Source organism: Cygnus olor, chromosome 2, assembly GCF_009769625.2.
Source record: "Cygnus olor isolate bCygOlo1 chromosome 2, bCygOlo1.pri.v2, whole genome shotgun sequence".
Classification (NCBI taxonomy): Eukaryota; Metazoa; Chordata; class Aves; order Anseriformes; family Anatidae; genus Cygnus; species Cygnus olor.
The window spans coordinates 48,800,868-48,814,070 of NC_049170.1; the positions used below are offsets into that span (position 1 = coordinate 48,800,868).

Here is a 13,203-nt window from a genome sequence, read left to right on the forward strand (position 1 = left end):
TATCAAATATGTGATGAAGGCCTCTAAGTTTTTGCTTACCTACTGTATCTAACTTGTATGGTTTGGGGCTCACAATACATAAGACAGTCTGAAAAAAAAACATCATCATGTCTCAGAATGGCACACATTAACTTTTCTTAATTGGTTCAAAGTAATTACCACTTACTGAGTAAAAATAGAAAACTAAACCAAATCTGCAACAAAAAAGGTAACAGGACTAAACTAAAAACATAAACCAGGAGTAATTTGCCAAAACCACATAACATGAAGAAAAGCTTCTGCTAGTATGCCAGAACAGTGACACCTGGTGGGGGTTTTTACAGAAGCGAGTTTACAGATGGACACAAAGCAAAATACTCCGCAATGTTGCGTTAATTAAAAGAAATGCTACTTCAATAGTTTCATTCAATACATATACCATTAATAACATTTAGTAGAAATTACGCTTTATTGCTTTTATAATGAGGAATGAAAAAAAAAAAGGCAGATAAATAACTAGTAAGAAAAACTTTCAAAACAAAATCAATGGAGTGGATTATAGTCCAAATAGCTCTGCAGCAATTTCCTCTGCTCTCCCAGGAAGTAGATTTATCACTTAAATATCACTCATTGAATATTATAATTGCATAAGGGAGAAGTTATAAGATACTAAACAAGGATTAATGTTGTAAAGGCATAAAGTCCAACATAAAAATAACATCCACATTAAGTGGTTGTTTTTTTTTTGTTAAACACAAATATTTAATAAAGCATGGGTAATCATACTGATCTTCTCCACTAATTAATAGACTATGCTGAATTTGTTATATGTACTTCTTGAGAAAGCAAGATTATATCACAATGGGAAACTAAAATAATATAACCTACTTTCCAGCACAGCACACAAGATTTGGACCCTTTGGACTGTATCAGATTAGAGCACATAAGTTTCTGGAACAAATCTTCAACTGCTGTAAAATGTCATAACTCAGCAAAGATACACAACTCTGACAATTTACAACATGCGAAACCTTTTTTTTTTTTTTTTTCTAACATGTTTGCACCCAAACTGAGTTATAAAAACATAACATTTACAACTTGGAAGATGACAGATTTTCCTATCACAATGCTCATGTGTTCATCTTATTTCATTTTACCTGAGTAACCTAAGTAAACAGATTACAAGGCAATTTAAATATATTAGCTAATACAAGGTTTACTGGACTTCTCATATATAGAAATGTACTTTAACACTATTTGCAGTTTTACAAATACAAAATGAATAAGAATTTTAAAACATATTTACTGAGCAGCTATGTCTTTGACATCTGTACAGATCAACAGGTACTGTGGAATTATGTACAGAATGTATCATTTAATTTTTTAAACTGCTTTTGTGCAACCTGGCTTTAATGTGCATTTAAAGAACTGCTGTCAACATCACTGATCTGTAATGCTTACTGGTGCCAGAACTCAAGAGTACAGAAAAGGACAACAGCTCCTAAAATAATACTGTGCTATGCAGACACCTGTACATAATTCAAATAGTGCATATTAATCAATGCTTGATGACAAATAAAATTCAGCTGCTAATAAAGATGACATTTACAGGTATTAGGTTCGTTGTAGTAAGTATGAATGAACGAACTTTTCCATACATAAACATTAAAGGAAAAGACTTGAACTAGGAAGTTATGTAATCATTGAAGCTTTCAATTCAACTTGCAGAAGATTAATACAGCAGGAAAAAATCCTTTACAGTAGCAATGAAATCATTCAGAAGCATTGTCAAATCAAATGTAATTCAGTTTTATTTTACAATGAGCAACTGAAACTGAAATAAAAGAACATAAGGAAAATTTAGTTTATTTCTGATAGTCTTGTTAGTGTACTTCTGTGTTATGTACCTGTCAGATGTTTCCCTTTCTTTTTGTGCTCTATTCACTTGATCACTTTTGATTTTTAACTTCTTTAGTCCAACATAAATCCATAGACACTAAAGCACAGTGAATGTGCGATTTGCAGACTGGTGTGAGTGAAAAACCATAGGAATATAATTACTTTTACGAGGTAAGCTTGGAGTAACTTGGAGGAGAAAATTTGCGCTTCAAGTACTTGAGAATGTAAAGTGGAAGACAGCTTACAACAGTGATTGCTGACACTTTCCACAGGAAGGTCACAGTTGTGATAAAGGCAACATCTGCAGAAATAAACAGGGAAAATAAATAATGGCAGCTGATAACATGGAAGCTGGAACTTTCATAGTGTAAAGTCAATAAAACTCTCTTAATTGTTTGATTATGCTATTGTTTAAAAACAGGCAAAATAAATAAAAAAATATAAAGCTATAAAACAACACAGAGCAAGTTAACCTCAACATTTAATTTTTGCCAACTATTTTCTTTAAATAGGAGCTGATGAGTCCCTTTATGCTCCTTACACTGTTTTGCAGAACAAAGTAATTTTAGGGGATCTCAGTTTAATAGCAAGACTTTCTCATATTAAAAAGTTAAGTCACCTTACCCTTATTTTTCTACTGCTATGAAATATTTATACAAGTTCCTAACCAGTTCTGCTACTTTTTTGGATCCTTTATTCCATATCCAGATTTTTTTTTTCTGAAATAGGCACAACAACTAGACCAAAAGATTCTTAAAACTTTAGAGATTAAATTACAGCCCAAAAATGTAGAGAGAAAGCAATGTAGTTATATTGCCACAAGCCACAGTCAAAAATTTTCTGTGACAAACATTAACAAGAATGGTGACACCCTACACTTGCTGCTGAAGTTTTTGACTATAGTTTGCAATGGTTAAGTTGTACTCTAGAATCATGGAAAGATCTGAGACCAACCCCCCAACCAGGAAATCTTCAAGAAAAGTTAAACTTCACCTACCTAAGAAAGCTCCAAAAGACACTCTGCCTATACCTGTTTCACAAAGGGGGAGAATGAAAATGAAGGGATAGATTTACAGAAAATATGCAATTTACGTGAAAAAAAGAAAAACAGACAAAAGATTAGCTACAAAAAAGGAAATGAAAAAGATATTAGTAGCATTAATTGGAATACTACTGCTTTTCATATGACAACTGAAAGATTTTAAACAGCAATTAATACAAAACATTTTGAAAATAGATTATTTGGTTATGTTTTGAGGCTGTAAATAGCTAGACGGTTTCTTATTTTGCTTCATTCAACTTCAAAGTACAATCTACTTTATAAGCAAGGTGATTAGAACTGTTTTAGATGTGAACAAAAATTCTCTTCAGAAAGGTGCAGCAAAAGAAATGCTTTACTGCTCCAACTATAGTCATTTAAAAATACTTTGTATATTAGATTCCAATGTATAAACTTCGTAGATAGTTTTAACCTGCTTAGGCATACTAAATGCCAATGTAACACATAGAGACATGTCTAATGAAACCATTGTATGTGATTTACTCAGAAAACTAAAAACTGATTTAATTCTACGAGTGAGAGTTGCAGAGCAGTATCAAATATTTTTGTTTTCCTAAGTTGAGTACCCTGTCATACTCATGATATCATTCCTTTGGAAGCAGGTGATTGTTACAAGTAACATTATTGAAAGAAACAGTTTATTTGCCTGTAGAGTCAAGCACTATTAGACTGGATTGTTTTCCCAGACACATTAAAGTTATTCTTTACCCTGCACTATAAACCATCACTTAGGTTTATACTACACTTTATGAACCAAAAGAGATGCTCTCTCCCCTAAGTAAGAGGAAAAGTGCTAAGCAGAAGTGACTGCTTCTGAAATTGAAATGCATTTTTTCAGGTTAACTGATGAATAATATACACTAAAATACATCTCTAGGAAAGCTCATGAAATTGCAGCTTTTTCTGTACCCTTAAAATATTCATAGAATCATAGAATCATAGAATATCCCGAGTTGGAAGGGACCCATGAGGATCATCAAGTCCAACTCCTGGCACCGCACAGGTCTGCCCAAAAGTTTAGACCATGTGACTAAGTGCACAGTCCAATCGCTTCTTAAATTCAGACAGGCTTGGTGCAGTGACTACTTCCCTGGGGAGCCTGTTCCAGTGTGCGACCACCCTCTCGGTGAAGAACCTCTTCCTGATGTCCAGCCCAAACTTCCCCTGCCTCAGCTTCACACCGTTCCCACGGGTCCTGTCACTGGTGATAACAGAGAATAGGTCATCTGCCTCTCCACTCCCTCTCGCGAGGAAGTTGTAGACTGCGATGAGGTCCCCCCTCAGCCTCCTCTTCTCCAGGCTGAACAGGCCCAGTGACCTCAGCCGCTCCTCGTATGTCTTCCCCTCTAGGCCCTTCACCATCTTTGTCACCCTCCTCTGGACACTCTCCAACAGTTTAATGTCCTTTTTGTACTGTGGTGCCCAGAACTGTACACAGTACTCGAGGTGAGGCCGCACCAGTGCAGAGTAGAGCGGGATGGTCACTTCCCTCGACCGACTAGCGATGCCGTGCTTGATGCACCCCAGGATACGGTTGGCCCTCCTGGCTGCCAGGGCACACTGCTGGCTCATGTTCAGCTTGCTGTCAACCACAACCCCCAGATCCCTCTCTGCGGGGCTGCTCTCCACTTGCTGTTGTTAAACTTCATGCAGTTGGATCGCCCAGCTCTCCAGTCTGTCCAGATCTCTCTGCAAGGCCTTTCCACCCTCAACAGAGTCAACAACTCCTCCAAGTTTAGTGTCATCAGCAAATTTTCTCAAAGCACCTTCTAGTCCTACATCCAAATCATTTATAAAAACATTGAAGAGGACTGGCCCTAAAATGGAGCCTTGGGGGACCCCACTAGTGACCATCCGCCAGCCAGATGTGGCCCCATTTACCACAGCCCTGTTAGCCCTGCCCGTCAGCCAATTGCTCACCCATCGTATGATGTTTTTGTTTAGTTGTATGCTGGACACTTTGTCCAGTAGGATCCTATGGGAAACCGTGTCAAAAGCTTTGCTGAAGTCCAAAAAGATCCCATCAGCTGTTTTCCCTTGATCGACTAGATGGGTGATCTTATCATAAAAGGAAATCAAATTTGTTAGGCAGGACCTACCCCTCATGAACCCATGTTGGCTGGGACCAATGACTGCATTGTCCCCCAGGTGTGCTTCAATAACTTCAAGGATCATCCTCTCCATAATTTTACCAGGCACTGACGTGAGACTGAAAGGCCTGTAATTGCTAGGGTCTTCTTTCTTACCCTTCTTGAAAATTGGCACAACATTTGCCAGCTTCCAGTCCAATGGGACCTCACCAGATTCCCAAGATTGTTGAAAAATAATTGAGAGAGGTCCTGCGATGACGTCTGCCAGCTCTTTAAGCACCCTGGGATGAATCTCATCTGGACCCATGGACTTGTATGGATCCAGGTGGAGCAGCAAATCCCGCACACATTCAGGGTCGGTTGGGAGTTTGTCATTCCCACCGTCATGGTCCTCCAGTTCAGGGTACCCTGGGTCCCGAAGCCCATCATCAGTGTTGAAGACAGAGGCAAAGAAGGCGTTAAACATCTCTGCTTTGCCTATGTCATTGTCTGTGAGGAGACCCTCCCCATCTAGTAGCGGACCTAGGTTTTCTTTGGTTCTCCTTTTTCTGTTCACATATCTAAAAAAACCTTTTTTATTGTCTCCCACAGACATGGCCAGCTTCAACTCTAGTTGGGCTTTGGCCACACGAATTTTCTCCCTACAAACACGAACAGCATCCCTATATTCCTTCCTTGTCGCCTGACCCTCCTTCCAGCAGCTGTACACTTTCTTTTTTCGCCTTTGCTCCAGTAGAAGATCCCTGGTCAGCCAGGCCGGCCTTCTGCCCCGCTTGCCTTAAAATATTCATCAGTGAAGATGAAACATACAAAAGTTAAGACCAAAGGCTACAGGAAGCCATACAACCATTTACTTACTCATTTGCTTATGCTCGTCTAGCAAACACAGAGATAGTAAAGTACTCCCCTTTACACCAGAGTTTACAAGAAACAAAGCACCTACATTTTTTTTTAAAACATCTATGAACACCACCCTAAGGGTGTTTCTCAATGAAAAATACCAACAAAGGATTGAAGGTCTGGCTGCCACCAATACAGACAACTTAAAAAGGTGAAGCAGCAAATCCTGCTTTATGAAGTTCCTGTAAGTTTGGAACAAAGAGCTTGTACCTGTATACATTCTTGCTCATTCATTTACCATCTAGCTAGAGAAACTCGGGAATCAACCCAATAATCTCTATTAAAGAGCCTGTGTACTAGTGTCAGAGAAAAGAAAAAGGTATTCTGGAAAACCTAAAATAGTGTATAATATAAGTATCAAGTGCAGCAAGATTGCTTGTTCATTAAAATTTGACTTTTGATAAATCTGGGAAGTTAACAGAACAGTTGAGACAGGCAGCAAAGCATTCACTCATTAAAAAGTAACTATATAATATAACTACACTACTCTAGTGTTAAACACCTGGGACATAAGAGAGTGAAATCAGAATTTAGAACACTAGAAACTACAATATAACACATCTAATTCTGATATAGGAAGTAACAAGTGAAGAAGGGAACTTCTTACTCAATAGCTCCTGAAAAACAGGAAGGTGGAGCTGGATTCTACTCCTTGTGTGGTATAATCAAAACCGTCACATATATTTCTGCAAGTTACATCTGTAAAACCACACTAAGAGATAGTTTTTTTTTTTTTACTGAAGTATAATTTGATATAAAAAGAAATATGTGCTATTTTGATGCTCAGATCCTTGACTGTTAAGATTTGCATCCTCTTCTTTCAACTTGTGAATTATGAATAATTAGAACCATAAGACACAGTATGGCATACAGTAATATAAAACAAAGTAAGCTTAATGTAAGCTTATATTATATAATTAGGAAACATGATGATTCTTACATAAAGTATCTTAAAAACCTTCTACCTCACTCTCTAGTTTAGAAATACTTCAGCAGGGGGGTTGGACCCAATGATCTTTCGAGGTCCCTTCCAACCCCTTCAATTCTGTGATTCTGTGATTCTTCAGTTATATCTAATGAGATAAAAAGTAATTCACCAGTTTGGTGAAAGATACTGATTTTATCAAATCACATCCATTTCAATAGTGCAAATCTCAAAGCTAATTTAAGTTGAGCAGTTTGGATTGTCACTGGAAGATCAAATCAAGGAGGTGAAAAGCACGTGTGGTTCCAGTAAAGTTTATCATGCAGATAAATCATAATAACAGGAAAAAAATTGTAAGCCTCTATGAGAACAGGGTAAGAGAATATTTTAAATCAACATAAAGTATGTTCAATTTCAACTCATATTTTCTATGGAGAATGCTCTATTTTACAAAGTGTAACATCACTCAACAAAAAATGAGAAAAAAACATTACAAACAGTATGCTACAAAGCACAGTTATTTGCTAAAATATTTCTAACATTACTCACCAAAGTATTCATTTAGAAATGCAAGAGAGGCCACATAGCAGCCAAGACTGAGGAATTCAGCCACCACCATTAACCAGTGCCATGTTCGTATGGTCAGTGCAACCATCAAGAGCTCTGTCAAGATTAGGGCAGTGAAGGAAATGGCAACGACGTGTACAAATTCAGATTCAAAAAGCAGCAGGGCTCCATACATCAGAATACCACCTGGGAAAGGCACACAAAGTTAACAAAACTCCACAATGAAATTTCAGTGTACCATCTTTTACAAATGCACACTGAACATTTTATTGCTTATTACAAAAGTTTCTCAACATTTTTTTCAATAAGGTAACAAGATTAATCTTTATAAAAAGAGAAGTGTTTTACTGTACTTTGTGCATGTGAAATAAAACAATCAAAAGTAAAGCAGTAAAGAAATAAAACTGTTAGAAAATTAAACACCTTTCAGAGCAATATATCTGATGAACTGTTAATTAACCTCATTTTGTCTAGTGCTATAAATGAGAGATTGTTGAAAGTGTAATTACTTTTAACTGAGATTACATAATTCAGATTTCTTCAACAGTACTTCTGTCATTCCATGAAAGAGAACTACTGTGTAAGTATATGCAATGTGATAAGCACTCATTAAAAATTTTCTGGATTAGCATTTAATTAAAACCATGTCCTTTTTTAGGTGACATGCATCAATAAAACTACCAATCTATGCCATGTTTTGAATGGTCCTGGCATGCTACAGGAATATCGATTTACAAGATAAACAGAAAGCAATATATATAACTGCTGATGAAATGTTAAGCTTTGGGAATTCAATCTGCTGCTGAAAAACAATACTGTTAATAGCAGACAAAAATTTCTCAGTTCAGTAAAGTCATGACGCTCTCCTACCTTGGTAAATACTGATTAAAACCCAGATGAGGAAGGTCTTAAATGACAAAGATCTCCCCTAAGGGAAACAAGTGAGAGGACAGTTAAACAGTACTTTAAAAAAAATCTACTCATTTCATATATCTTAATAGTTAAGCACTACAGAGACATTTTGCAAGTATAATAAGCAGTCCTTGAAGTGATATAGGCTAAAAAGCTTCTACTTGTTTTTATGTTTCTTCATTGCAAAAGCATACAGAAACTGCACAAAGTCAAAATCAAGGAGCAGGACAGTTAAGGTCCTAAATAGCAAATATACACCTTAGCTTGCAATGCTGTGGCTTGTTTTCAGAAGAATAATTACAGTGAAATAATTATTTTTTAAGGCTTTTATGTTATTTCAAAAGTATTCTTCAAGAAAAAGAGCATTCTGTGCCTACTGACCTAAACCTCAAACAAAAGGGTAAGTTACTACTAGTCACTTCAAAATGTTGGATAAACTATTTGCAGTCATGGAAAAAACATGACTATTTTAAGTATTATTTAAGCAAAGATTACCAAATATATTTTTAATCTTGTGATATTAAATGTTATAGTTTGAATCACATGCATCAATCAAACAATAAATGTTGTACATGCTCAAGAGTTGCATTCTGTGAGTACTGATGAAATATGTTAGAACTACAAAGTTAAAAGGATAAGAAGTTGGCCTTTTACCACAAAAGCGTGATCACTAGAATAGGCAAGAATCAGCACTTTACAGGGAAATGTATGTGTTTCACTGTTGTAGAAACGGATGAATTAACTCATTCCATTATTTCAGTAGAGGCTAAAACATTTTCTTGTAAACACAGAGTTTATTGGAAGGTGCTGAAGGCATTTTCATAAATCTGTATACAGTCTAGAATGTTGGAGACAGACTAACATACAGGAAAAAATTCTAGTACAAGCAACATGAAATACTAGATTTTGTTTTTCCTATGAGTGCCTACTCATTTTCCTTTGAGTACTGGACACTGATTCCACTTTAGACCATAGCTCCCAATTAGCAAGATTTCTGAAATAAAAATAAGCTTGAGTTCTGATTCAACTTTATGAAACTAGAAGGGGGTAAATCACTCCCAAGCCTCTAGCAAATGCTGCACAACAGGCACTGAATAATTTTCAGATGGAAGTGGGGAGCCCTCTTACTTACATTATCATAGAATGGGTTGAGTTGAAGGAACCTTAAAGATCATCATCTAGCTCCTCTGCCCCCCTACGTCCACCATGTGCATGGACACCTTCCACTAGATGAGGTTGCTCAAAGCCCCATCCAACCTGGCCTTAAACACTTCCAGGGCAGGGACATTCTCAACTTCTCTGGGCAACCTGTTCCTGTGCCTCATCGCTCTCTGAGTAAAGAGTTTCTTCATCTAATCTAAATCTACCCTCTTTTAGCTCATTTAGTTTAAAACCATTACCCCTTGTGCTATCACTACACCCCCTGACAAAGAGTCTTTCCCCATATTTCTTGTTGGTCCCCTTTAAGTATTTGAAGGCTGCTATAAGGTTTCCCTGGAGCCTTCTCTTCTCCGGACTGAACAACCCCAGCTCCCTCAGACTGTCTTCATAGAAGAGGTGCTCCGGCCCTCTGATCATCTTTGAGGCCTTCCGCTGGATTTACTCTACTAGGTCCATGTCTCTCTTGTGCTGAGGGCCCCAGAGCTGAACACAGCACTCCAGGTAGGGTCTCATGAGAGCAGAGTAGAGAGGGAGAATCAAATCCCTCAACCTGCTGGCCCTGCTTCTTTAGATGCAGCCCAGGATACAACTGTCTTTCTGGGCTGCAAGTGCACATTACTAGCTCACGTCAAGCTTTTCATCCACCAGTACCCCCATGTCCTTCTTCCACTGGGCTGCTCTCAATCTACTTATTGCCCAGCCTGTATTCATGCTTGGGAACAACCTGACCCGGGTGCAGGACCTTGCACTTGGCCTTGTTAAACTTCATGAGCTTCACACAAGCCCACCTCCCAAGCCTGTCAAGTTCTCTCTGGATAGCATTCCTTCCCTCCAGTGTGTCAACTGTACCATGCAGCTTGGTGTTGCCCGCAAACTTGCTGAGTGTGCACTCAATGCCACTGTCCATGTCACCAACAAAGATGTTGAATACTGCTGGTCCCAACAGAGACCCCCCTGAGGGACACCACTCGTCACTATCTCCAGCCCTGGACTCTAGCCATTGACCGCAACTCTGAGTATGACCACCCAGCCAATTCCTTATCCATCAAGCGTTCCATCCATCAAATCCATCTCTCTCCAATTTGGAGACATGGATGTTGTGCAGGACAGTGTTAAATGCTTTGCACAAGTCCAGCTACATGACGTCAGTTGCTCTTACCTTATCCACCAAGGCTGTAACCCCATTGTAGAAGGCCATCAGATTTATCAGGCATGATTTGCCCTTAGTGAAGCCATGTTGGCTGTCACCAATCTGTTGGATGCCACCTATCTGTTCTCTGTGAGCCTAAGCATAAAACAGGACCCATGACCTTGCTGGGTACATAGTGACTGGCCTGTAGTTCCCCATGTCTTCCTCTTTTCCCTTTTAAAAATGGGGGTTATGTTTCCCCTTTTCCAGAGGAAAAATTTGTACTTCCTTTCAAGCGTTCATCTGCTATTCTAGCAGAGCTAGGGAGCTACGGAACTTACCCTACCATTAGGAATCCTTGGTACAAGGGAACAGATGCAAAATAGAAGACTGATGAAAATACAGCCTACAAAAAGACAACAATTACAATTCTAGCTAGCTAGGGAGCTACAGTAACAGGAATGCTGAATCGCTGTTTTCTCCATGGTACGTGTCCACACCTGTCCCTGAACCTTGCTAATTTTCTCTTGTTCTTGCAACAGAGGAAGAATCTGTCCATGAGTTATGCCAACACATCTTAACCTTAAAATCCTAAAAGCCTTTTAACCATTAGCACATCTCAGAGAAGAAACCAATTCCTAGGAATACAGTTCTAGTCCACATCAACACGTATTTCAGTAATGCTAGCTGAACAGCCTTAGTTGAGATTTGCATTTAGAGTCCAGAATTTCAGAAGTAATGTGCAGAAATAGGTACGCTCCTCAGCGTCATGACTACGGCAGTGTGGAACCAGATGATCTTTAAGGTCCCTTCCAACCCAAACCATTCAATGATTCTATGATAATAAATGCTCACAGTAAGATTGCCTTATAATGGTGAAGTCAAATGTAGTATTAGTAAAGTACATAACTTCCTGTACTACTTATCCATAATTGTTCCTGACCATCATCTATCTGCCTGAACGTACTGCAAACCCAGTTTCTCCGTGTTCTCATTTTATTTTCCTTGAGAGAATTATTTGGGTTCTCTTTTTAAAAATATTTTGAAGTACAACATAAGCTGTGAAAGCCAGTGATTCATCATCTCTAAGAACTGTCATTTAAGTTAAACAAAAAGCTAGTCTGTACATCTACACATCTTGAGCAGTTTCAAATTACAGGTTACCTTCTTTCTCTCTGTAAGAATTTAGTTTTTGCACACCTGAGATTTCAACGGTTATTCACACATGAGCACTGAGAACATTCATACCTTTGTGAGATCCTTATAAAGTTCTGGATACAGCAATGCCATTTCTGGCTTCACATCCTGATCCAATACTAAAGAGAAGACTGGAAACATGGTATATATGGTTGCATACCTATATGAAAGGAAAGCACAGACTGACATTTTTGTATCATGATTTTAAATTAATCTATTGAGTTCAATTACTCTTTTAACGTAAATGAAGTTAAACTGGTTATTCTACCCAGTACTGAGGAAACTTACTAATGCAGCTTTACAATGGCTGGTCACCATCCCTGGAGGTGGTCTTCAAGAAATAGGCAGATTTGTAACTTAGTAGCATGGTTTAGTGGTGGACTTCAGCACTAGGTTTAAAGTTGGACTAGATGATCTTAAGAGGTCTTTTCCAACCTGAATGATTCTATTATTCTATTGTCCAAATGCAACCTGGTCTTAGGCTTCTGACAGCTGACATTTGTGAGAAGTTACAGAGACATTATATATCTAGAAATAATAATCAGATGTCTTTTGTCCACATATATCACCCAAATGTATTGTCTGCTACCATATTTACTATGCATTTGCATTTTGACAACCAGTTAAAAGAGCTGGCATTGAAACTCATCCACAGAGGATGAAAAATAAAGAAAAAAACAAGTGCTGTTTCCCTGACATTACAGTAAAGGTAGGAGAATGAACGGAAGTCTCACCAGTTCAGAAAGTGGCTTTAGATTTTAGTATGCAAGTACCAGTTGCATACTTATAGGCCACATGGTATGTATTTTCATAGGGGTTAGCAGAACTATTTACAAGCATTTTGGAGAGGTTTACTGTTTCCTTCTGCAGTGTCTGGTGAAATCAAACCTTGATTTGGCTACAATTTGAGTTACTACTGTTTAAATGAAATAAAACAAGAAGTATAGAAAGAAGCTCTTAGGACAAGAGGGGCAGAGAACAGTGAGAAACATGAATATATCCATATACCTCAGCTGAATGACTTGGGGGAGCTATATTTCTAAAGCAGCTTTTGCAACAAGACCAGGGTACTCCAAATTCTGCATGCATGATCCAGAATGGAAATCTATGTAGTGGACTTGGTGCACTTTCAGAGGAAATTTCAGTCAGTAGCTTCAGCTCCATTTTTTAACAGATGAATCTGTGATTCTCACTGAGGCTTGTATAGCAATTTGTGTAACAGCTAAAACTGGTTTGTGAGATTTCCTCTATCATTTTCACCCTGTATGTCAAAAAGCTATATGATTTTCTTCTTCTAAGGCAATGGCAGATTGCCCTCTTCAGAGAATCTCCCCAGTCATGTAGCGGATATAAGTGCGCATCCAACCTAGTTGAGTGTTCATTT

The 13,203-nt window shown here is 38.1% G+C and overlaps 1 protein-coding gene across 5 annotated transcripts in view; it reads right to left on the reverse strand.

Annotated features, from left to right (window-relative positions):
* Positions 1-435: 435 nt before the first annotated feature.
* The window catches only part of ATP9B (ATPase phospholipid transporting 9B (putative)), a 180,805-nt gene continuing 168,037 nt past the window's right edge, over positions 436-13,203 (reverse strand). For 3 of the 5 annotated variants that reach the window (XM_040547319.1, XM_040547317.1, XM_040547321.1), the window contains 5 exons: positions 11,871-11,979; positions 8,291-8,348; positions 7,403-7,606; positions 2,876-2,908; positions 436-2,179 (listed from right to left, as the gene is read on the reverse strand). In XM_040547319.1, the coding sequence (XP_040403253.1) occupies positions 2,043-2,179; positions 2,876-2,908; positions 7,403-7,606; positions 8,291-8,348; positions 11,871-11,979 (541 nt within the window). In that variant the 3' untranslated portion in view covers positions 436-2,042. The remainder of the gene's footprint in view (positions 2,180-2,875; positions 2,909-7,402; positions 7,607-8,290; positions 8,349-11,870; positions 11,980-13,203) is intronic. The other 2 variants (XM_040547320.1, XM_040547318.1) reach the window with 1 other exon arrangement.